This window comes from Rhinichthys klamathensis, unplaced genomic scaffold (assembly GCF_029890125.1).
Source record: "Rhinichthys klamathensis goyatoka isolate OS25496 unplaced genomic scaffold, OSU_Roscu_1.1 h1tg000196l_1, whole genome shotgun sequence".
NCBI lineage: Eukaryota > Metazoa > Chordata > Actinopteri > Cypriniformes > Leuciscidae > Rhinichthys > Rhinichthys klamathensis.
This window is the reverse complement of record NW_026606722.1, coordinates 2,548,679-2,575,968: the sequence shown is the minus strand read 5'-3', so window position 1 is coordinate 2,575,968 and position 27,290 is coordinate 2,548,679. Positions and strand designations below refer to the sequence as shown.

Here is a 27,290-nt window from a genome sequence, read left to right as displayed (position 1 = left end):
ATGCAGGAATTCATATGACTCATGTCGTAGTTAGTTCTTCATTAGTACATGTCTTAACTCATCATTAGTTCATAGTAAAGTAATTATTAATGCAGGTATTAGTACATGATTATTCGTGTACCGTTATTGTAATAGGTGTTACCGAAATTTCGATGTCCCAACAATGTCTTTGGTGCACATCCTTTGAAGTGTTTAATTTCTGTGCTATAATTCTAGTGTCACCAAACAGAACTGCAAAATAAAGATTGTTTTGCACATGTACTCACTGCCTCTATGGCTTTGTACCCAAAAAGTTCAGGTGGGGTTTGCTTGTTGGGTGAGTTAAGGACATTCTCGTTCTCTTGTTGGATTTTAAACAGCTAAACCAGTGTTGTTCTTGTGAGAGCCGATCATCATTAGCTTGTAAACAGGGGAGCAGCAGCTTTAATTGTGTCAGAGCAAACATGGCTGAAAAAGCCCAAAGAACAAGTGGCTGCCACAGCAGGCAGGTTTGGTCCAGGTCAAGCGGAACCACTCTCTCCTCCCATTTGTCCTCCATTGTTCTCAGGCTCATTAGTTACTGCTGAAGATGCCAGTTAAGAGAAGCCAACGTTCATTTCAAACTGGATCGCAAGCAGGGTGCTGAAAACTCTTCTCAAAGCCTCCAGTTTTGGAAAAGTATCTTCGGGATAAACAGTGTGAGACTCTGGGAGCGGGCTTGTGCTGGTAAAAGGTCTCTCAGAATGAGAAGGAGAGGAAGTTATGATGGCACCACTGCCCCCATACAGCCAGTGAGTACCTCTGAGGGTGGGGATATCAAAGGTTTTGCTTACTTTTTAAAATACAAATACAAATTCTTATGATTCTAGTTTATGGGTCTATAAACAAAGTTTTACAATAATATGGAATTTTGTATAAATTATACAAAGAATACAATGTATGTTTTGACGGGGTGTCACAATATGTCGCAATACAATAATGCATCAATATGTTTCGTGGATAGGGACAATATGTATTGTGTATAATTTCTGTGTGAGAAAAAAAATCAAGTTTACAGAGTTTTAGTGCCAGTACTATATATAATGTTTATATAATAATGCAATGCTGGAATATATGTGGGTTCTGATAATGGCAAATGTCTTCTGTTTGCAGTAAAAAGCGGCCTACATTATTTTAAATATATATAGTCAGTGACAGAGTGCAAACATTTTCGTCTAAAATAATTCTCTATTTTCAGCTTCAGAATCATGCATATGCAGTGGTGGAGGAAGTACTGAATCTCAGTACTTAAGTAAAAGTACAAATAACCAGAGACATATTTACTTTAGTAAAAGTAGAAGTACCACAGTGACAACCCTACTTAAGTAAAAAGTAAAAAGTACCTGATTTTAAATGTACTTTAAGTATTAAAAGTAAAAGTACTTGCATAACAATTTGTTCTCTTAATGTCTATATTCTAATGATTAATAAAACAGTTAATTCTAACTCATTCAACCTAATACTCATATAATGATGTTCAATATGATGGAAAAGCAGTTATATTTTAAGTTTTTGTCACCATTTCTGAACACAAGCTTGCAATTAGGCAATATGCACATCAAGCTTACTATATACCCTTACTATATATATATATAAACACACATATTATGTTAAAACGCCGTATATGACGGCGTTTGGCTGTAAACGCGATTCATTTATGGCGTAATTCTGAACCTCTTGGCTTGCCATACTAATCCTAACCAAACGTATAATACACACGCACCCCACATCACTACTAAACCTACCAATGCGTTTCCTATGCATGTAAAAACTAATTTTCGCGTATAAATTGCACAATAAACACTGCGTGCTATAGAGACGCATTTAGTGTGACCGGGTTGATATATCTATGGCAACCAAACTTCACTGGTGAGACAGAAACGTGCGATGAACAGACGGTCAGGATGACGTTTTGGCAGGGGAAAACTGATCAGAAAATTTAACGAAAATGTAACAGAACGTTGTAGAAATGTAGTGGAGTAGAAAGTATAATAATTGCTGCAAAATGTAACGAAGTAAAAGTAAAAAGTATGCACTATTGATTCTACTTAAGTAAAGTACAGATACGTGAAAAATTTACTTAAGTAAAGTAACGAAGTATTTGTACTTCGTTACATTCCACCACTGTGCATATGTTTATTCTGGTGTCACCATTGTCCTGTGCTTTGGGTTACCAGCACCAAGTCCGAGCCTATTCATTTACACCCCCAATGTAATATCAAATTTAGCATTTTAATCAACAGTACGTTTTTTGTTAACCTTTTACCATGTCTTAGAGTATCGCAATAATATCGTATCGTGAATTTAGTATTGTGATATGTATCGAATTGTGACATGAGGGTATCGTTACATTCCTAATGTTTTGTTATTTATATTAACTTTACAACTTTGAAACTATTATATATTTGTATTATGTTTTATACATGATGTGGACTCAAGTTGTAGACTTGTATTAAGTGGCCTATTTTATTCTGTAATATATGACCAACTTCTAAAATAACCAATTGCAAATAAGCACTTACTAGCATGTTAATAAATGTTATAGCATAATTGTATCAGAAAATTTGATTGATTGATTGATTGATTGATTGATTGATTGATTGATTGATTGATTGATTGATTGATTGATTGATTGATTGATTGATTGATTGATTGATTGATTGGTTCATTCATTCATTCATTCATTCATTCATTCATTCATTCAGCACTTATTGGCAGGCCAAACATTTTTGTTACCCTAGTTTGATTCTATCAGAAAGTGATACAGTAAAAAAAAATGTTTATTTATTTATTTTAAATAATTATGAATAATTCTCTGTTTTTTAAGGTTATTCAAATATTTATTTAATATTTATATTTATATTGTTTTTTTATGAATTAGTTTGATTATTTGTATGATTAAATAGTCTGCTTACCTATTAAAAATAAGAAAGTGAACTCTTATGTTTCCTACAGTGATAAGTACTGGTTAAAGTGAAACACTGTGAGTGGAGTCTGACTTGCCATAACTTCACTGTTATACACTGAAGACTCGCATATAGTGAAGAATACCGTTTCAAATAGAGAGATTTTATGGCATAGAACTGAATAAAGTGATTTTTTTTCTCCTTTTTGAAGCCAGAGTCCTTTGCCAATCTCAGACAGACTGATAAATTGGCTCCATGCTATACAAATGACACAGACTTGTTTTTCACTGGCTGCGTGAACAAGTGATCATTTGTTTGGGGCCGCATAATTGCCCCAGAATGCAATAGTGCGGAAGAAGGTTCCAGAAAGGCTCTGTAATTATGCCATGTTGCATTAAAATATACTAAATAGCTGATGCATGCTGTGCTTGAATAGTTTTTGTCTCTGGTGGGACTCATGTTGAGATTCTTACACCCTGATGATATGTGAATATTAAAGTGCATACTAAAGAAAATGCTCAATTGTTCACATATGAATGCATAATTAATTACATATGCACAATGACAGTTTGTACAATCATTTTTGAAATGCAGCTTCTTTATCCAACATGCCTATTTGGCAAATTCTTGACAGGTCTATTTGTATTTCATAATGAATTGGTTAGAAAAAATGTCAAACAAATTTGTTGGCTTTACAAAATGCATTTTGATAACAGTAAAATATGAAATAGCTCATTCACCGTTAAAAACATTTAAGTCACACTTATGGTCCACACTTATGTTTGAATCCCATAGGCCTATGTCAAACCAAGTATGTATACTAAAAGTATTTGGACATTTTCTAGTTGTCAAACATTAGTAGAATATGTCCATAATGGCCCTATTTACAGCTGGTATCAAGATGCATTTTGGTCGATCGGATCACAAGTGGACTACGCTAAATACAGGTGTAAAAGGGGTCTAAAACGTTTTGTGCTTGTCCACTTTCGACCACTTCCAGAGGTAGTTGAAAACCATACATTTATTCGCCCATAGACCCTCCCCTCGAAGAAATCAGGACAGAAGTGGTTGAATAGTGGACAAAAGAGGCGGATTAAAACACCGGGTGTAAAATTGTATGCGTCTCCCTCGTCTACTTGTGATCCGATCGACCGAAACGCATCTTACAGTAATACCAGGTGTAAACAGGGCAATGTAATGAACTCCACCTGTGGTTACTCTGCTAGGACACCTATAGGGCCAGATGGCCACACGGTGAAGAGTTAGCGCTGAGAAGGCGTGGACAGGGTTATTTTTGCGGCTGACTTTATTACATATGCATTTGTAAGAGTTTCCTTTTCAGATTCAAAATTTATGGGAGGAGAGTATTAAAATGAATCACACAAGATGACTAAGGTTTGTGCTTGTCAATTTACCTGTAAAAAATGATCGTGATTTTAACAGTAAAAGACTGTAAAAATGCTACAGTGCAAAACTGTTAATTGGTTAACAGAAAGTTTCCTTACTATATACGGTAAATAACTGTGATAGATCTAACGGTACATTTAATGTAATTTTACTGTAAAAGACCGTTAAATTTACAGTTTTTGAAAGTGAAAAGAACAACTCATTGTATAATTTACAGTGAAAAACCGTAAATTGACATTCCGACAATTCCCTGCATGACACTTCACATTTGATTTATTTTTGTTGAAATAACTATGTTTCTTCTTAGTTTTCTAGTTCTTTTCTAATCAGTTATGTACATTAGGGTTTTATGTTACATTTAATGTTGTTAAATTAATGTTTATTGCATTTTTTAAATTTCATGTGTGTTACCATGATGGTGTTTAATGTTTGTGCGAATAACACTGTGCAGCTTCAATATAATAGTATTAACTGTCTTTTATCATGTGACTCTCATCACTGCTGTGATGATTGTTGGTTGTCAGTGTATTACAATGGTACAAAACAGATATTAATACTTCAATAGGTTGGTAAATTATCATTATGTCAGATAATGAATTATGGTTTATTACTGTAAATTTTAAGTTAAGTCTGTAAAACCAAAAACGTTGATACCGTATTTTTGACGGTAAAGTTCTGGTAACCACAGCTGCCAGTTTTTTCCGTAAAAACAACGGGATTTTTTTTACAGTGTATTTGCGCCATTATTTACCACCCCAAAAAAGCACGTCTTAAAAGCACGGCCTGGTTGAGTTGCGTTAGTAGTTTGTTGTTAACATGTCCAAGAGACGCTGTTTAATCCAGATCAAATGCGGTTATGGTAAGGGGTGTGATATTTCCCAAACACGCTCGAAGCAGTTGACCAATCACAGCACACAGTCCAGCCGGCCAATCAGACCGCATTGCACATTTAAAATGTAATTACAAAATGGCTCCAATAAATAAAGTTCTAAGAAAACATCTAGACTCAGTTGTGTGCAAATGCCACTGGTTTGATATTTTGTATGTCATCCAATGCCATTCAGGGATTTTGTGACCTAAGGGACCAAATGCTTTTTGGGTCCACTGTGAATCAGGATTTAGCCTGAATGTCATTGAAGCCAAATCAGTGGAGATCGCTGACAAGTAGTGTGATTAAAAACAAAAGAAGACGAAAGTGGAGGTTTCATTTTGCATAAAGTGTAAATGACCCTTGCTCAGATTAATGAACTTTTACAAAGAAAGGGTGAAAAATGCAGCTCAGTCAGAGCCAAGTCCAGGCCTAATAAGAGAACAGAATGTTCAGTGGTTTACAAAACCTGCTTATTTGATAGGAAATAATGAGAACTGCTCTCGAAAGATATGGGACTATTTTCTCCAATAGAGGTCATTCATTCCTTTACCAACAGGAGGTGCACAAACAAAGCAGTTATGTTTAAGTGAAAATATGATTGCAGAATCAATAACTTCTAAGAAAAAACAATGTGCTGAATTGTCATGTTGTGCATTTCTATGGCCTGCAATGGGAGTATTTAAATGTCCCTTTAATACTGCTCTGAAGCAGTCTGCCTTTAAAAAACATTAACCTGCACATCTCTTAAAGGTCTGCATGTTTACCATCTCTTCTGGCCTAGGTTACCATGGAAACAGGAAAGCAGCCGGCCATTTCCTGTCTTTAAAAACATAATCCTGTACGACCAAGCTGTCGTGTAAACTGATGGGATGCTTTCCGCCTTGTTAAGACATTCTCTAATTTAAGTCTAGATAAGCCATAAGCCATGGCATATTTTAGCTTGCAACGATTCTAATTAGGTCATTATTTAGTTTATTCCTATTCCTATTTTATTATTATCAATGCAAAGCTGCTTTGAAACAATCTATATTGTTAAAAGTTGACTTATATAAAAGTTGAATATATAAAGGTGACTTGACTTGACTTTAGCTGTAAACACATTCTGTGGACAAGGTTTGTCATCACATATTCTTCAGTAGTAAAAATTGAACATTTTTAAAGGTACAAGATGTTTTTTGCTAATGTTTTTTTTAAATAAACTAATAAATAAATGGTTCGTTTAAGAAATATGATTAAAATGATGTACAATCACATGATATTAAGACTTAATGTTGACAGCAAATTGTCCAGCTGTGTCACAGTACTTAATACTATTATTACTATTATCAAAATTTTTTATAGATTCCGTATACTTATTATACTCAGTGCTGGGTGTAATTAATTACTGTAATATAATTAATTTTCCCTTGAAAAATGTAAAGTAAGGGATTACTCTTAATTTTTCAGTAATTTAATACAGTTACTTTTAAATACTGAATAGACCACAACAATTCTATATAAAACAATAGGGGATTTAACATCAACATTTAATATCTAATGTTTAAAAGTATGTTTTTAATGTAACCTCCATTTAAATACTTGGTCAGTTGAAGAAGAATTTATGCAATTTTATATTATTTATTTGAAAGAGCTAAAAGTTTCGTGTTTATCCTTGTATTATTCAGCTGGTTGAGGTTGATATGGGATTTAGAGAGTAATTAGTAATAAGTAATACAATACTTTTTAGAGAGAGTAATTAATACAGTAATCTAATTACAGTGTTGAAAATGTAATTAGCAGCTATTAATTACTTTTTTAATACTTTTTTAAGAGTAGCTTACCCATCGCTGTTTATATATTGAACCAGTGCTCAAAGCACTGCACAAAGCATAAACATGCTATCAAAATTTGCTAAAAAAAAAAAGGCTGCATATTATAAGGATGAAATGCAAGATAAAACTAGAAAAAAAAAATCAGTAAAGCATTTTGGGTTTCTTTAACCTTTATGTGTGCAGGACTTTTTTGCAATTTTTGCCAAAGCATAAACATCAAATGTCCAAACAAGCAGTGCCAGCTGTAGTGATGAAATAAAACGCAATGAACCACAGCTCCCAAGGCACAATTCAGGGATGAATGCCATGACAACAAGCACAGAGCGCAAACACACAATGGTCATGATATGCTTGAATGAATGAATGAATTTATAGTGCTTCCATCCAAAACACAGCCATAGCTGAGAGAGAAAGAAAACCTAGACAATAAAAAAATAAAAAATAAATAAACAACCATATGTTAATTCATCAGGTTTAAAAAAATCCAGTATCAATAGGAAGAGGATGAAAGCAGTCTTTATGGAACAAATGGAAGTTGAATATGTGTATCATCTTTCTGCCTTTTTCATCTGTACGATGCAAACACTTTTTTATCACACATAAATATACCTGTTCTGGTTCCTATGCTTTGTAGCTGAAGTAATAGAATAGAACAAATTTTAAAAAAGAACAAAATAAGTAAAAAAAAAAAAAAGAACATTGAATAAAACAATGTCTGCTTAATACAGCACCTGCGATGTCTGGCTCAGAGGAGACGTTCTGCACCAACCCTGGTGCTGGGAAAGACTTTAGGAATGTCCTGGAGCCCAATAAGGTATGTATACAATATGTAGTATACATATATATATAGACATAATTTCCACTGAAACAGGAAGACAGGGTAGGACATATTGAACAGCTCCTCCCCCTTTTTAAAAATAGCCAATATCGTTTCATTTATATATATCAGAGTTCGACCAGAGCCGTTTAGCTCGGTTAAGCTGCATTTGACATCTTATGACAGCCACAGTCTATTAGATTCCCCTTTTAGATTTAATATGAAACTGTTACTAAAGCAAAACAGTGAATGTAATCATGCTGTGGTTATCTCTTCTACTCGTCAGTGCTGTTTCTAATGCCGAGTCTTATAGGGTCACAGAATTCGGTACTACGCCGGAGCGGATTGTGTGCGGTTGCGGTGGTTCACATGACACTAACGTGAAAACACACTTCATTCTCCCCAATTGGAAAGCATATTTACACAGTCTAAATCATTCCATATCCCCTATATAGTAGGGATTCCATGTAGAAAATAGTAATTGTGCGAACAAGTGACCGTGTTCAACTCCAGCTTCAGCTTCTATTTATAATGTTGGGAGGCGGGACTCTTCCGATTCCAGAGAGCATTTGATTGGACTGAAAATCTAATGAGAAGCTAAAGTGCAGAGTGATGTCATCAAAATAATTTATCCACATTGGCGTAAGTTGGAAACTGTAGGTTTTATCTTCAAAATGTGAATTTTGTCATTGTTTTGGAGCACAGCTTGTAGATGCCCTTAAGGCAAACATACTCATGCTAAAAGCCAAAAAAACCTACATTTTGATTTCATGGGGACTTTAAATCCTCAGTTTGGTTCTCTCTGTTCGGTGTTGTCTTTGTTTTACAAAGCTGTAACGTTCATTGCCTCTGGATTATCTTCTTTGTTTTTTGTGATAAATAAAGTATGGCTGCAAATAGATCCCCTGGATCTTCATCTTGTCTGAGCTGATTTGACAGTTACACAGATTAAACATTTGAACTGAGTAAGAAAACTGTTTGACACACCGTAAAGAATAATTCACTGATATTTTACCAAGGGCTTTTCACCTAAAGCAACCACACACAATTGGATTTTCCCAATCGTATTTTATTTCCTTTATGGTCAATGTTGTTGCATTGGTGGTTTATAGTGAAAATTCTCTTATCTTCAGGGAGGAAGCTCGATGTGTGGTGGCGGTGGATCAGTGTCCCTTTGTGCTGGGATTGACCAATGAGAACTCAGAGCTGATTCTGGATGAATGTGCTCAGCTGACCGAAGGACTGAAGACCAGGGAAAGACACCTGTTCCTCCTGAGTGACGCCCTGGTCATTGCCAAGCTCAAGTAAGAATTATTCTGGTTAGCACACATACACAAACATCCACGTTTACTAATGTGACTAATATGGTTTACTATATTTAGAGTTGCTTTCGTTTTTGACATGAAATGGGAATCACCCAGCAAACAAAAAGATTGTGATGGGATTTCCCCACATACACGTCTAATTTAGATGAGGTCAAAATTATTGGTTTCACTTTATTTCGATAGTCCACTTTAGACATTTTACTAACTATAGGGTAACTTTGCAACTTGATGTCAACTAACTCTCATTAGAGTATTAGTAGACTGTTAGGTTAGGGTTAGGTGGTAGGGTTCGGGTTAGTAGAATAAGTTGACTTGTAGTTGCCAAGTTACTTATAGTCAGTAGAATATCTGTTGGGGGACCATCAAAATAAAGTGTTAGCAGATATTAAGCAGACAGTCTACTAATACTCTAATGACAGTTAGTTGACATGTAGTTGCAAAGTTACTTATAGTTAGTAGTATAATGTCTACAGTGGACTATCGAAATAAAGTTTTACCAAATTATTTTGGGCCCACTTTATATTGTCTTTAACTAGTATAACTAACCATTGATTCAATGCACTTATTGTGTATTCTGAATATGATTATTTATGTAACTATGTCTGTAATCACATCTAAAATTACACTGTTGACCGCTTCTTTACCCTTTAGTCCACCTTTAAACCTAACCATACCACCAAACCTGTCCCTAACTTTACCCGTATCCCACCTAAATATATATTTCATATTTGTTTTTATTGTTTTATACGATCACATAGAAATTAAAGACACCTACTATAAGGATACCACTATTTATTCTTATTCTTATTCTTGTTTAAAATCCTGTTTTATTGTAGGTCTGTTTTGACCAAGAAAATAGCCCTAGTGATTTATGTATGATTCATAAATAAATTATTTGAATTTAAGATCCCTTATTGTTTGTCACATCCTGCTACGAGACAAGAAGGTTGAGGATCCAAATGCAGTTTTATTGAAAGGGTAATCAACAATCGTATTCAAAAACAGGGAAGAGGTCAGAGCACAGTAAATCAGTCCAATCAAACTAACAAATCCAGAGGGTGAGACAGGAACGGGAAAACCAGGACACAGGCAGATATCAAAAACCAGGAACATGGAAAATCTCAGAAATGCAGTGTTACACGTACAACTAACAAGACTTCGCAGAGACTAACAGAATGAACCAGGATTTTATAGTGTGAGCTGAACAGGATAATGCGACACAGGTGAATGTGATAATGGATGATGGTCTGGGCAAATGATTATGGGGAATGGAGTATGTGGATGTTGACCCACATTAATATCTATAAATTTATTAATTCATGATTATGATACAAAAGGTCTTGAAGGAACAGGTCTAAAGACTCACCTTAAGGAATATGGGGTTTTATTGTATTCCAAAAATGTTTAATGGTTGAAAAATATAATATTTTGGAGAAGACTATGTGTAAGGTACTATATCTTAAATTATATTTTGGGGTTTGTACACAAAAAAAAAGTACAACAAAAGAAAAAAAGAAAGAAAAAAACTATTTAAATCTGCTCGGAAGCAATTTGAACATCTCTGGCTGTCTAAAGCACTAGCTGGGCTGTGGCAAGCTCTTGTTTAGACCCTAGACAGCCCAGATATTTAATGCAGGTTTGATTATCACTCTACTGCACACATAGTATCTCTGCTACTTCTGTATTGACTGGTTCTTGACTCTCTGACCTTGATGTGAGAGAATAGACGCTTGGATGGTTCGGCCACTCAATCATCACTTGTGTAAACTCCCATTTGGGATCTCAGAAAGCCAATAATCTCAGCTGCAGTTAGCTGAAGAAACAAATAAAATAATCCAATGAGTTTTAATGGTCAAAACAACTGAGCCAAGATCTAATGCTAAAACACTAGAAGCTCCTTTAATCTGCATAGAACCGTTACTATTACATAACGCAGGACCCATGGTGAGGCTTATGCAATACCCGTTGCTTAACAATCTATCAGAGGTGCTGGAGGAACAGAAATAACAGATCAAAAATGTGTTAAATCATACACAAAAAATGCACAAATGGCTGAGTGAATTTGGTTTCTTAAGGCTTAGTGTGATAATATAAATGTTCGTTTTCAGGATTTTACAGCTTTTTTAAACAGCGGCCTTTAGCCACACCTTATGAAATAAAAATGTCACAGAAATAGGGGAATTCAGCTACTTCCTTTTTTTTTTAAATGTGGCATCTAAAATAAATGCTGGCGCTGCATATGTTTCATTCACTATTCACTTTTAAGTTATACTGTATATTAATATAGTGAAATGAAATATAATATTTATAATAAATATGTTGAAGACTGGTTATGATACAGTAAAATTCGGTCTAATCTTATGGTGGTGGTGATGATGATGATGATGATTAAGATAGGCCTTCATCAGGGCTAAAGGTCTCCTGTGTCACGGTTGCAGTGTGACTTAATCCAAATTACAAGAATGACGCGTGACGCATGATGTACAAATAGATCCTTTTAATAAACACCAGGAATAACAAAACACACTACACATTAATACTGATGATACCGAGCAATGAACAGAAAGAACTGAGGAAAGAACTGAACTTAAACACACACTGACGTGCAGCGTTATTCAATGAGTTGACGTAATTTCCACTGAAACAGGAAGACAGGGCGGGAAATATCGATCAGCTCCTCCCCTTTTTTTAAAATAGCCAATAGCGTTTCGTTTATATCACAGTTCGGCCAGAGCGGCAAAGCGACATTGGACAGCCACAGTCTAATAGATTCCCCTTTTAGATTTAATATGAAAGTGTTACTAAAGCAAAACAGTGAATGTAATCATGCTAAGGATGTGTAGTTTCAAAGTGTGTAATTTATTTTGGTGCATGGCACCGGTGTTATCTCTTCTACTCGTCAGTGCTGTTTCTAATGCCGAGCCATATCGCTTTAAAAAACAGCATTCTGTGTAGAATTCAAATGCATCTGATACGTTTTCTGTAGCCTGGATGCCAGCCCGAACCCCGCCCATAACATTTTTTGGTCGGGAAATTCGGTCTGGACTCGATCCATTGAGGAGTAAGTATGATCAGTCAAAAAATGTTCGGGCCAATCAAATTGCCAGGGCGGGCTTTATACGATGATGGACAGATGATCTGCAGGGACGTAATCCTCACGTTATCAAAGAGCGCGATGACTGCAGCTGGAGAACTGAGATGTATAGATTCCGCTATCGCGTCTGTTGTAAAATAAATCGACAGCGCATTCATTTTAATAGACGAACAGAGAACTGCAATCAAGGCATTTATCGATCGGAAAGATATTTTTGCCGTCCTTACTACAGGATTCGGCAAAAGTGTAACTTATCAGCCGGCTCCGATGGTCGCTAAGAAGATGGGACGCAATGAAAACCCTGTGGTCGTTGTGGTTTCTCCTTTGGTCGCACTCATGGAGGACCAAGTAAAAGAAGCAACACTCGTTATTTTACTCTTCCAGCGTGCGTGCATTTGAGTTCTGTAGTTGACAACTGTGCTATGCAAAGTAGTTGACTTACTGCGTTGCTCTGATTGGTTGTAGGTCTATCCAATTGAGTGCAGAGTTTTTTTTTCCTGGTTCGGTTAAGACACGCCTCATAATCAAAGCCCTATGGAGCAGTATCAGACTCACATTCTGACTAGAATATGAGTATGACGAAGTCAGGCTACGTTTTCTGGTCTGCGGCGACTCAATTATATGATCTGCTCTGTGGTATCGTGTCTCTGGACCGGAACAAACTGTGCGGCTGCGGTGGTTCACGTGACACCAACCAGACTTCATTCGCCCCAATGGAAAGCATATTTACACTGTCTTAATTGTTCCCTATCCCCTATATAGTCTTATATGTGCCTTGTAGAAAATCGTAATTGTGTGTGAACAAGCGACTGATTTCAGCCACAGCTTCAGCCTCTATTTATAATGTTGGGGGCGGAGCTTCAAATTTTAGCTTTTGATTGGACAGAAAATCTGATTAGAAGCTGAAGTGCAGAGTGATGTCATCAAAATCATTGATCCGTATTGGCGGAAGTGAGAGACTGTAAGTTTTAAAGGGGTGGTTGATTATGATTTCACTTTTCTAACTTTAGTTAAAGAAACCTTTAAAATGCACTTCGGCTTCTCGTCAGATTTTTTGTCCAATCAAATGCTCTCTAAAATATGAAGCTCCGCCCCCAACATTATAAATATATATAACTAAAGTTAGTGTGTAATGTTGCTGTTTGAGCATAAACAACATCTGCAAAGTTGCAAAGCTCAAAGTTCAAAGCAAAGGAAGATATTTGCTTTTTGAGAAAACGTTTATTAAGGACTACAACAAACGGCTGGCAGGGACTACACGAGCTTCCTCCCTGCTTAGTGACATCACAAACCCTAAAATGTACATACACCCTGACCCCGGGAACACGCAGTCCATGTTGAGAAGAGGAAGAGTTGTTGTTGTCGTGCACATTTGTGAGTCTGCTCAAGCTGTCGCATCCGTCTTTTCACATTTATTGTAATACAGTACGTAACACAAAGAAATAGCATGTCACTCTGTAGGCATCTTACAACAGTTCCCAAACGAGCGATTTATAGATTATCATGACAGAATATACTAATCAATGACTTGAAGATAATTAACTCCACAACATAAATTCATCAACTAACCATTCAGAAATGTCCTGTTGCATTCTACATTGTCACTTCTTCTTGATTCTCTCCATCAGTGTCCAACTCCAGTTTAAACATAAAAGGCAGAACAGTTTCTGACATTTTAGAGCTTGTCTGCGTGAGGTAATTGGAGCTGCTAACACACACACACACATACACACACTGAAGCTCCACCCAGAAGCAGCAGCTCATTTACATTTAAAGGGACACACACAAAACGACACGTTTTTGCTCACCCTCAAAAAGGGACAATTTTAACCTGCTGTAAAATATAATCTGTGGGGTATTTTGAGCTAAAACTTCACATACACACTCTGGGGACATTAGAGACTTATTTTACATCTTGTGAAAAGGAGCATTATACCACCCCTTTAAAAATGTAGGCCTATATCTTCTAAATGCGAATTTTGTCATTGTTTTTGGAGCACATTTGCTTATAGATAACAGTAAGGTTAATATATTCATACTAAAAACCAAAAAATGTACATTTTGATTTCATGGGGATTTTAAATATACACAAGGGATGAATAACGAAATAAGAAACAGGATGTGTAACTCAATCAGAAACCATGGCAAAAACTATGAATGAGGACTCAGGCTAATTCTGACAGGGAAAACAATGAAAACTAAACTAAACAGAGCATGACAATGAAACTATGAACTAGACAAGACATGTACGTGAAACCCTGGAGTAAAAGGTGCTTTTTTTTTTCTTCCACAGCAGTAAATGGCAACAAAAACCACTACAGTACTTTCCCAAACACTGTAAAATCTGTACAGTTTTCCTGGACTATACAGTTATGAAGTGTAATGACAATTTGTGAATTAATAATCTGATTTAATAATTTGTCAAATGTTGCCAAGGATTTCTTTCTTTATTTTTTTATGAGATGAGCATCTCTGTCTCAAAATATATGTGATCAAAAAATATATGCTTATGAGTTTCAGTTTTGTTTTGCAGTTTGGTTGTTTGGGCCGAGGCCAAAAAGGCAGATAGGCTGAACTACAAATTATTTTCCCTGATTTTTAGTGAATAGATTTGTTGGTAGATGTGGAAAGTTGTCCTACGCAGAGTGCTTCAGTGTGTCTCTTCAGAAGACTTGGATTAAACCACTTGATTGAATCACTTTCACAATCTCTTTATGAACTTTTTGAAGCATCAAAGTTTTGGTTACATGGACTTTCAATCTCTCAGGTTTCATAAAAAATATTAAAATTTTTGTTTCAAAGATAAATTAAAGTTTAATGGGTTTGGAATATGACATGACGGTGAGTAAATGATGACAGAATTTACATTTTTGAGTGAACTATCCCTTTAAAAACATATTCTTTATCAAAAGGCGTTACGGCAGATAGACAATGAAGATGAGGGAGAGGTGGATCTAACTGCAACTTTTAAGTTTTATTCTCAAAACACAAAACAAAGATAGGCAAATAAGAGCAAATGTAACAGCTACACAACATAAAGATAATACCGACTCAAGGACTTAGGAAACTGAGAGCATATAAATACACAGGGAAACAAGATAATGAGCAACTCGACTAAAAACAGGTGATCAATGTAATCAGTAACAATGCTAGTATGTGAGATTAAAATAAGTGTGTCCCAAAGCATAGCATATTGATAAGAGTATCCTAAAAGTCCCCAGATGGTCTATATTTCCAGTAGATTTTTGAAGTGTGTATCCGTGCACACTCTAATGGCTAATATTACCCACAACCCATTGCGCTTTGGAGAAGGATTCGTTCCCTGATCCAAAGACCCATGACTACTTCTTTTCTCTCCAATAAAGTAGGAAATTAAATGAAAATAAATGTGGAGGATGTTAACTGTGACAAGATGATTGACAGGCCAATGTACGGTGACCAAATGCACGTAAATATGTCACAGAGCGTCCGTTAAAGACACAATTTAATGATGTGATTAAATCATTAAACAAGGCATTTATATATTGCAATTCCATGTTACAGTACATTATGTACATTCATAGACAACTTCACAGATACCCTGTCAGAGTCAGAGAATTTTACGATAATAACAAGTTGACTGTACATTATGCCAATCAAAATTCAAAATGTTCTTGGAGATCATTACCATATTGCAAAACATAACAAGACAGTTGAGTAGGCCTATATATATTTCTGTGTTTACAGGTCAAATGCAAGTTACAGACTGAAACACAGAATTGATCTAAAGGACCTGTGGGTGTGCAGCTTTGAAAATGAAGATGAGGAGGCAGAAGACGAAGAGACAGGTGTTGATCTAAGGATTTCCATCGCATTGGCTTGGTCTGTCTCTCTGTGCCTGGTGTCCTTCCGGTGAGTTCTTTAAAATGATTTTTTATTGGAAAAAAATAGTGGTTTGGGACTAAGCTCTGCAAGAAAGATCTCCAGGAGCAAGACTGAACACTCATGAGAACATGTTCGCACGACCAGTTACAAAGAGCAAAGCATGTGGGTATTCTGTGGGCATGTTGTCTGACGCTGAAACTAGGCTGCAAACCAAAATAATACGTAGTCAGCATGCGAATGCTAGTGTATGATGACAAGTGCAGGGCAATTTGAGCAGGTGTATAAGGAAGTTGCAGTCATTGTGAGATCATGAGTAGGTGTTTTTCAAAGCTTCATATGAAAGTGGGGTATGTAGGTGTTCTCACAGGTGTTAGGAGTTGGTTGCACCACTCAGGAATAAATCTACTTGAACAAGTAGAAACCCTTAATGTAATAGAATAGGCAACCAAATTGTCTTCTTATAGAGGAAGATGTATATGTGATAAGTAATATTGCATTTACTTATGGTGTTCAGCATGAACATGTAGTTTTTGACACAAGCCATTAAATGGAAGAACTTTATGATGATGGTAATTGTATTTAATGTGCATTTGTTGTATATTTCAAATCATTAATTTTTAATAATCTTTGGTTACACTTTATTTTAAGGTGATGTAGTTACATTCTACTTATTTAAATAAGAAACGGTTAACTTATGTACTTAAAATAGAGTTACGGTTAGGGTTTTTATGCATAATTTGCTGTTATTAGCCTACATAGTAATGTAAGGGCATAGTAATGTGTAGCTACGTCACCTTAAAATAAAGTGTTACCTAATATTTTGTCATGCTTTAAAGAAATGTGAAGACTAGCATACTAAAGGACATGTAAGGTACTTCGTTTTAACATTATTGTATTATTGGATGTTACATTTATAGCTAATTATTTTAAATATTCTAAATTGCAACTTCATCTTTACAAATGTGTAATTACAAATATATTTAAATACATGACACAAATTTCAATAGGAAAAACATTAAAGTATATATTTACTTTAGTATAAAATAAATGCTTGTCAGGTAACACTTTATTTTGATGGTCTTTTGAACATTCTGTTGACTATAAGTAACTTTGCAACTACATGTCAACTAACTCTCATTAGAGTATTAGTAAACTGTCTGCTTAATATCTGCTAACTCTTTATTGTGATGCTCCTCCAACATTCATTCTACTGACTATAAGTTACTTTGCAACAACATGTCAACTAACCCACCAGTCTACAAAATACTCTACTAACACTCTAATGAGTGTTAGACATGTAGGTGCAACGGTACTTATAGTAATGGACCATCAAAATAAATTGAAACCACTTATCAGCATATTTAATAACCATATTTAAAAGAAGTAATTATTAAATTACATACTAAGATGTACTGAAGTCCTATTAACAAAAACACTCAAAAGTACAATTAACTGCATTTAATATGCAACTAAGGGCCAGATTTACTAAAGGTTTGCACTAGAGCAAAACCCTCTTTTGGAGTTAAAAAACACTGTCAGGATTTACTAAAGACAAGCATTGAAAAATTTGCACTGAAAAAGGCACTTTTATTTTTGTGTCTGATATTATTGCATATGCATTTATAGGAGCTTCCTTTTCAGACGCAAAATGTATGGGAGGAGAGTATACATAAATCCTGCAATGAGATTTACTGAGGTTTGCGCTAGACAATTTATTTGCACCCATGGTGGACTTCACCAATAAATTGGAGATAGTTCACCAAAAAAATAAAATTCTGTCATCATTTACTCGCCCTAATGTTGTTCCAAACCTATATGAGTTAGGTAAAGGAAGATATTTTGAAGAATGTTGGTAATCAAACAGTTGCTTGAAACAGTTTTTTTTTTTTTGAAAAAGCCATGAAAATTGTGGAAAATGATAAAAAAAATGCTGGTGGTGGCTGGCAACTATTTAAATGCTGGAACATTAACACAATCCCCCATAATGTCACGGTATGGTGTTGGAGGAAGACAAGGCAAGGCGGCAGAAGGTCCAGTATAAACTTCTTTACTCAATAAAGCTTCAGGGTAGATACAGACAGGCAGGTTGCACACAATAACATAATCAAGAACCGACAGGACAGACTGGGCAGAAGGAAACTAAATACAGATACAAACTAACAATAACGAGGCTTAGGACAGGTGACGCGGATGACGAAGAACAGGTGGGTGATTGAGGGAGTGAGTTCAGGTGTGGAAACAAGAAGGATTCTGGGAAGTGCAGTGACTTCCCAGGGGACTGAGACAGGCTCAGGAACAGGCTGGGCAGAGGGGACGTGAACAGTCTCTGGCTGGGCAGACGGGACGTGAACCGCAGACTCGGCAGGGCTGACGGGGAGCGCAGGGTCTGGACTGGATGGAACCAGCGGTGAAGGCTCTGGACTGGATGGGACCAGAGGTGAAGGGTCTGGACTGGACGGAACCAGCGGTGAAGGGTCTGGACTGGATGGAACCAGCGGTGAAGGGTCTGGACTGGCTGGAACCAGCAGTGAAGGCTCTGGACTGGATGGGACCAGCGGTGAAGGCTCTGGACTAGATGGGACCAGCGGTGAAGGCTCTGGACTGGACGGAACCAGCGGTGAAGGCTCTGGACTGGACGGAACCAGCGGTGAAGGCTCTGGACTGGACGGAACCAGCGGTGAAGGCTCTGGACTGGACTGGACGGAACCAGCGGTGAAGGGTCTGGACTGGACGGAACCAGCGGTGAAGGGTCTGGACTGGACGGAACCAGCGGTGAAGGCTCTGGACTGGATGGGACCAGCAGTGAAGGGTCTGGACTGGACGGAACCAGCGGTGAAGGGTCTGGACTGGACGGAACCAGCGGTGAAGGCTCTGGACTGGACGGAACCAGCGGTGAAGGGTCTGGACTGGATGGAACCAGCGGTGAAGGGACTGGACTGGATGGGACCAGCGGTGAAGGGACTGGACTGGATGGAACCAGCGGTGAAGGGACTGGACTGGATGGAACCAGCGGTGAAGGGTCTGGACTGGATGGGACCAGCGGTGAAGGGTCTGGACTGGATGGGACCAGCGGTGAAGGGTCTGGACGGGACCAGCGGTGAAGGGTCTGGACGGAACCAGCGGTGAAGGCTCTTGACTGGACAGAACCAGCGGTGAAGGCTCTGGACTGGACGGAACCAGCGGTGAAGGCTCGGGACTGGACGGGGCCAGCGGTGAAGGCTCGGGACTGGACGGGACCAGCGGTGAAGGCTCGGGACTGGACGGGACCAGCGGTGAAGGCTCGGGACTGGACGGGACCAGCGGTGAAGGCTCTGAAGGACTGATGTGAGGCTTGGGTGGATACAAGGGTTCTGGCAGGATGTTGAGAATGGGCTGGTCCAGAATGTGAAGACCAGGTATGGCAAGAATGAGCTCGGGCTCGGCAGGATGAGACTCGGGGTTCCCACAGCGAGGGAGGATCCACAGACCCACAAGGTGCGGTCAATGAATTCTACAAAAGAGAGATGAACATCTTCCAACAGCAGCATCTGAGCGAGTAGATCGTCCATCCCGCTCCAGAACTGCTGTTTAAGAGATTCCTCATCCCAGCTCACATCCTGATAAAGGTTGAGGTAAACCTCCACATATTCCTCTAGCGAGAGACCGTTTTGGGATATCCAGTCTTCCACCTGCATTTTAAATTGGTCGGTTCTTTTGTCACGGTGTGGTGTTGGAGGAAGACAAGGCAAGAAGGCAGAAGGTCCAGTATAAACTTCTTTACTCAATAAAAGCTTCAGGGTAGATACAGACAGGCAGGTCACACACACAATAACATAATCAAGAACCGACAGGACAGACTGGGCAGAAGGAATCTAAATACAGATACAAACTAACAATAATGAGGTGAGGACAGGTGACACGGATGATGATGACGAAGAACAGGTGGGTGATTGAGGGAGTGAGTTCAGGTGTGGAGACAAGAAGGATTCTGGGAAGTGTAGTGAAGACGAAGACAGACTGGTGCAGACGAAGACTGTGACACATTACTGTTTGACCATGCACAACAGTAACAAAAGAAATCAAATTAGAAATAAGTTATTGATTGCATTTGAAGCAGGACATTTTACATCCAATCACAAATCAATACCGAGTTCTGGCATACAACTTTACAGTGCTGGTCAGAATTATTTGCCCCCTTGGTAAATATGAATCAAAGATGGCTGTAAAAATAAATCTGCATTGTTAATACTTTTGATATTTTATTTAAAAAAATAGCAAAAATCTAGCCTTTCATTGAAGTAAAAGAATTGAAAGTGGGGGGGGGGAAATCACATCATGAAATAAATGTTCTTCTCCAAAACACATTGGGAACAATTATTTGCCACCTTTTATTAAATACTTTTTGCAACCTCTTTTTTCCAAGATAACAGCTCTGAGTCTTCTCCTACAATGCCTGATGAGTTTAGAGAACGACTGACAAGAGATCAGAGACCATTCCTCCATACAGAATCTCTCCAGATCCTTCAGATTCCAGATCCATGACAACCTGTGCTAGAAATCTTATAACGGGCCATGTTTGGATCTTCCAACAGGACAGTGATCCAAAAACAAACATCAAAATCAAAACAAAAATGGGTCACTGAGCACAAAGCCAAGCATTCGAGACCTTCAAAAAATGTGTCTTGGGTACTACACTTCTGAGAAATCACACTGGGGTCTGTGACAGTTCACCTGTAAAAAAAAAAAAAAAAAAGTCAAGGCACATTCAGTGGCATTACTTTGTAAAATGGCTAAATTTGCATGCAACATTTTTAAATACTACATTTTACTGCGAATAACAACATGTTAGGGTTATAAAACACAGTGGATAATTCAGCTTTGAATGTGTATGTCACATTTATGCACCTATAACCATGTCTAAAACAAGATGCGAGAAAGGCAGAACTTGAAAATAAGATGTTAGTCATCTTTTCTGCAGAAAGCATCTATACTTCACACTATTCCAAAAATATAAATGATTACACACATTTCAGTCTTCCTACACGTTTTATTAGGCCTAATCTAACTTTCGAAAATTAACTGCAAGTTGTGAAGACAAACTTTCCACTTGTCGCCAACAAGCCACACTGAAATGAGGAAGTGGCAGCTGTCGCTGTGATACTGCTTCCTGTACTCATGACTCACTGAGACTTTCCTGCCCTTTCTGTTGTAAAGAGGTCGAGCGTGTGTGGCCTCTTCATATTCACAACATAATCACGCGCTCTACACTCTCTGTGGATTACTAACTCACACCATGCTGTTCTCTCACTTGCAGTCTGCCTGAGCTAAAGGATCACTGGTTGGAGACTCTACACAGGTGAGGTGTCATTTAGTACATATCATAAATGCAAAAGGGGAACATACTTAATTCTGAAATTCAAGGTTAATTCGATTTGTTATGCTAAAAAGTGGATTTAGATTTCTGAACCCCACCGTCAATGCAAATCTCTCCGATTACAGACGCAGAAGTCTATTAGTATGTGGTGAACTTCTTGGTGTTAAGTCACTATATGTGTGGCGCATAACAGATAATGTTGCAATTTCAAATGCCATTGCAGGAAAACTGCAGAGGCAAGATCGAGTGCAGGCAGCAGTTCCCCACCGCCCAGCGTCCTCATGAAGGTGCTGAGTGGCAATACCACGGTACGCGTTCTTCTGTCACTGATTCATAAACATTAGTGATCAGATTTCCAAGGGTCAAACTGCATAAATGCTTGGAATGGGATATTTTTCTTCTATGCCTTTTATCTCCGATGATGTAAGTCCTCAGCCTTGGTCTGTGAGTGGAAATACCTTTGGGTCTTGCCGTACAGATAATCAACTGACATTTATTTTGCTGTTTTTCTCTGTCTTACAGAATAAAACTCTAAGTGGAGTTGGGATGGACTCTGGCGTAGAGTTGCCTTTTGATGTGAGCTCTCAATTTTTCTTGTATTCACCAATTCACAGTAGATTTTAACCTTTGGCAAACACATTCTTTCTAAACGTTACTTCCAATGACACTTAAAAATGACTACAGCAACACAAATAAGGATGCTAAAAATTAATGAAAAAATGTATCGTAGTTTTGACAGTTGCATGTGTGTAATTTGAAGTCACACCCTAATACTCCTTCATGTGCTCATGACAAACATGTGCCTGTTCCCAGGGCAACGGCAAAATCTCCACCCTCCCAAAGCAGTTTCATAACCAGGAGGCACATTCACAGCAGCCTATTGGTGAGTTTAAACTAGTCAAAATGGCTGTTCGAAACCACATGTTTGGTTAGGTGCCCGCCAGAAACAAATAAAAAAAAAAAACAGTGAAACTGAGTGTGTGTGTAAAAATAAAAGTGTGAAAAACACAGTTTGAAGACTGCTTTACTCTAGTAGTAAACATCTTAGATAAACTGTTGTTCAATTTGAAGTAATGCTTATATTGTATTTTTCTTGACCTGAACAGAGAATGGAGGCAAAAGGAACTTTTTCCCATTTAAGCTGAAGAGAAGCTCTCCAAACCCAAGCGTTCCTGCTCATCCTGAGTCCAATGCCAAGAACTTGCTGTTTGGACGACATCTACAAGATGACACCACACTTCCAAAACCAATTACTGTACGTCAGTATATTATATTGATGTATTATTATCTTATGAGTTGTTATCTAAGAACAAGTAAATAGCAATGTGTCTTCAGAAACATCACCACAGATGCAGTCAGTAGAACACGTGATGTTTATTTTGACAGGGATTGTGTAATTTCTTGCCAACCTTATCCAGACCTCAATCAAAAACGTTCGAGATAATTCTGATTGGAGACAAGAATATGGCAAAAACAACGTTTTTATAGAATCAGTCAAACCAAAGACGGAGGAAACTGATGGTATGCAAAAAAGTAAATTGGCCTTGGGTCATAGAAAAATCGTTTCAAGTCATTACATTTTGATGACAGACTATGAAGACATTCCTTTTTTGTTTGTTTTCTTTGGAATAACATGCACTGATGAATCATACATGCACCAGAAAGAAAAGTAAATATGGCACATTTTTGACTCCAGGATCAATTTCATGTTGACTTCAGCCTTTAAACTCGGTAGAAGATTTACATGCCTCAAGCTTCTCGTGTTTTTGGCCCTCCAACAGGAAACACTCATGTTGCTGTTCAGGAAGGGTCCATTTACTGAGGGTGTTTTCAGAGTCCCATGCAGCACCAAAAACCTGAATGCCCTCAGAGATCAGCTGAACTCTGGGGCCGAGGTAGAGATGGAAGCCCTGCCTGTGACACTCTTGGTTGGATTGTTGAAGGTGAATAATACATATAATTGAATAATTGAATCATTTCTATTTTGAGGTGTCTGTTAAGCAATAAGTCAATTCTTTAATTTGAATGTACTGACAGATATACCTGAGGGAACTCCCTGGAGGCCTTCTTGTATTTGAGCACTATGAAAGCTGGATCAGTGCTCTGGAGAAAGAGAGGGCAGAGGATGCTCAAAATGAGCTGAGAAGGTGAGTAGGACTCTCTCTTGTGACCTAGCTGTAAACTCACTGTAGTTTCAGGGTGGATGGTAGAGAGAAACTGTGAGCAGATGTGTGCGCTGTTAAAAAAAAAAAAAGTCCCTGGCACAGATGTGATGATAGAAACGGGACTTTTCTGTGGGCTTTCTATGTACTCTTCGGAGATTTGAAAATAGGGAAATTGGAAGCTGAAGTCTGGCTACAAAATGTCAGAAAGGTGGTTCTGTTTTTGTCCTTCCCTCATCAAAATTAAAATGGGAGGAGTGGTTAATAGAAAAAGGACCTGACTGTTTTTTCTCTGTTGTTCTCTGCTCTCAGAATGGCCGAGAAGTTGCCCAAAGCAAACAGTCTTCTCCTGCAGCACCTGCTGTGCCTGTTTCACCACATCAGTCAGCATTCAGAAACCAACAAAATGGATACCAAGAACCTGGCAGTGTGCATTGCTCCAACCTTGCTGCATCGTGACAGCCAGCCCCTAGACAGGGATGATGTAGAAAAGGTCAGACACGTGGCTGGAGTTTTTTTTTTTTTTTTTTTTAAAGAACCATGAAATGGTTTCTTGGAGTCTGCCTTGGTGTTGAGCCTATAGCTCTAAACATATAAATTAGCTTAGTCTGTATCGTGTCTGAGCAAGAATATATGTCAAAAGTCTCCTCAATGTTTTCATTTTTTCTTTTTTCATGATCCACCTCTGCAGTCTCGATTTGACTAATCTGTTGATTTAAGATCAAAACTTGGCACTGTCATATGCATAGTGCGGTTTAGATGCATAAGAAACCACAGCACCAAAAGCACTGCGGCACTGAGTTGTCAAAACAAAAAGTTGTTGCAAAACTCAACACATTATATTAAAGAGATATAATTATTTTTATTTTGTTTTTTAGGTCACAAGACTTATCCAGTTCCTAATTGAAAATTGCTCTGAGGTATTTGGACATACTATCCTGATGCTTTTTGGGGATTTGGAGGAAGAGGACTCCATGGACAAGTCAGGTAAATACATCTTAACTATTTAAATAAGAACTGAAATGTAATTCCTAAATGTACTTTAAGATATATGCACCATTGATAAGCCCTTTCTGATTTGACATGAGGCCATTTTATCCCATATTGCAATAAATCATATTATGGCATTTATTCAAACTCAATAAATAATATCCAACCTATCACAAGCTCCACAACCTCAAGTCTCAACAGAATGTTTACCAAACTATGCATGGTGTTAATTTGCATTTAGAAATAGGCCTTAAAGCCGATGTTTCTGATGATTTGCATGACATCAATCCCTATTAGAAAATCCAGCTTAAGCTAGTAGCTGTGTTTTGGAACAGGGTAGCTAGTTTTTAGCTGATCTAAACTGGTCCGAGCTGGCCAGCTTTTGCAAGTTGATCAGCTACTATGTTCCAAATATCAGCTTGACCGTCTAGAGCTACGACTCAACCTCATTGGTAGAGCAAATGTTGGGCTGGCTGGTATGCTCGAACGAACAGAGAATTGTTTTGATAGCAAGACAGAGCCACGCAGACCTTTAACATTGATTTATTCTCAACAGATTCAGCCTCCTTGATGTCCCCCGATATATCCTTCGATGTCCACCAGCATGACTCAGCGTATGACAGCACAGATCCTGATGTTGATTGTGACTGCATGGAAGTTGAGAGCCAGACTCAAGAGGACAACATGATGCCACGTGGGAGCCCAGGCCTACGCAAGATAGGACGCTCTGACATTCAGTCTTGTTCCTCTGACGCTATATTTGACACTTTCACAAACCCTTTCAATCGCCGGTGCTCTGAGCCCTCCATTTTTCCTTCTACCTCCATAACGGGTTTGAGACAACTTGCCCGCAGCCATGATGATTTTTCGACAGAGAAGGAAGACTTTGACAGCCAACCACTCAAGAAGCAGAACTCAGATGACTCCTTCTTGCATCCCCACCGCTGTGAGAACCGAAGATCCGACATGTCTCTCAAGAAAGTGGTTGGGAGTTTGAACATGCCCATCAGTGTGTCTTCTCCAACATCTAAGGCTGGTTCCTGCCCATCGTTTTGTTCCTCAGATAGTAGCTCCTCAACTCTCTCAGAGCAATCAATAACCACCTCACCACTCCCATCCCCTGCAAGCCCTCGCAAAAGCCAGTCTACTAGGCATTCATCCTTTATGAGTAAGTCTAGACATAACCAAGGAGACGTTGAAGTGAACCGACGATCCCTCTCAATGAGGGCCAAAAGCATTGGAAACTTTGCATTTAACAGAGGCAGTCTGAAAAAAGGGGAATCTCAGAAGGAAGTTGCCTTCCCTTGTGAAACGCTCCAAGAGGACTCACAAAATGAGACAGAGAACATTGATGAGCTTGTCCGGCGTCGACGGCCTCTCTCCGCCATCGAAGTCTTCCAACAGGTGGATAGTCGTATGCCATGCAGCCCCCCATCTTACGAGCAGGCGCTGCAGACCGGAGCACAACCAGCCCCTCCACAGTACAGGGCCATGACAGTCCAACACGCCAGAGAGCTGGGCAGGAAATCTCGCCCCATTTCTATGAACGACTACCTATTGGATATTTACAAAGTTAACGAACCCACAGAATTCATAGAAACTTTCACAGAAAGTGTTCAATCTGTAGAACCACAGCCGGTATCGTTCCGGCAGAGGGCAATGTCTGAGTCGGTATCCCAGACGAGGAACGACAAAGTGTCCCACAGGTGTAGTCAACCTGTATTTGAGGAGTTCTCCTATGCTAAGGAATCTTATGTGTGAGTGTTTCTTTCTTAATTGTGAAACTGAACTCCTGCTAAGATTTAAAGGTGAAGTGTGTGATTTGTGTGCCACTAGTATCACCTTGTTTTCAAACAGGTTTCCCAAACACTCCTCCCATCGGTCAGATTGCCCTGCCCCAAACTCACATCATTGGTTGATCCACTGTTGCCATGTTGGCCTGGTCAGGATAATCAACCAAGCAGAGCAATGTTTTGATAGTGCCACAATGTAAACACTTTTCAGGTAGATCAACCCAATGGCTTCCTTATAGCTGACTCTAAAGTTAAGTTGGGATAGGACAACATATTTTAACATAGAAAAATTGCACACTTCAGCTTTAAAATAACCTGCAACTGTTAAGCTCAACTGTTTGACTTAGTGACACATAGTGTTACAGTGATTTTATATGCTAATATTGAATCATTTTAAACTCTTGCCAGTATGAAGCTATGTAAATAGACATTTACAACAATTAAATTGTATAGTATAATAAATAGTGTTTGTTTGTAACTGAATAATTTTGATGTAGTCCCAATGTACAGCTGTAAAATACAAGATTTCTGTAATATTGCTACTTTTTATTTCACTACAATAAAGAATCTTAGAGGCCACATCGTTTGAACTCATCCCTGACCGTCTCGAAAAGCTATTGAGTCGTAGGGTTTTTGGGTAACATTATTTGCTTACCCTCATGTTGTTCCAAATGAATTAAATACTGGTTGCTCTTTTCCTCGCAATTATAATGAAAGGTAATTAGAGATTTCCAGCTTTATGAAAGGAGCATGTGTTTTTTTTTTTTTTTTTTGTCTGACTGATATTTGTTTGTTTGTCATTTTGCAGATTCATTGTAGTTGCCTGGATAAAAATACTCAAATTAATCTTTAGTGTTCCACAAGAATAAAATCATGCTG

The 27,290-nt window shown here is 38.1% G+C and overlaps 1 protein-coding gene across 2 annotated transcripts; it reads left to right on the top strand.

The window, feature by feature from the left end:
• Positions 1-604: 604 nt before the first annotated feature.
• Positions 605-26,990, top strand: tagapb (T cell activation RhoGTPase activating protein b). 2 transcript variants are annotated; one of them, XM_056262675.1, is made up of 14 exons: positions 605-770; positions 7,742-7,827; positions 8,964-9,134; positions 15,976-16,140; positions 21,407-21,448; positions 21,690-21,774; positions 21,989-22,042; positions 22,280-22,349; positions 22,573-22,721; positions 23,248-23,409; positions 23,504-23,613; positions 23,941-24,121; positions 24,507-24,615; positions 25,175-26,990. In XM_056262675.1, exons 1-14 carry the CDS (start codon positions 723-725, stop codon positions 26,377-26,379), a joined length of 2,637 nt encoding a protein of 878 aa, XP_056118650.1. In that variant the 5' UTR covers positions 605-722; the 3' UTR covers positions 26,380-26,990. The 2 variants fall into 2 exon arrangements, with proteins under 2 accessions (XP_056118650.1, XP_056118651.1); XM_056262676.1 differs by lacking the exons at positions 605-770; positions 7,742-7,827; positions 8,964-9,134; ... (1 more) ...; positions 21,407-21,448; positions 21,690-21,774 and adding an exon at positions 21,807-21,889.
• The last annotated feature ends 300 nt before the right edge of the window (positions 26,991-27,290 follow it).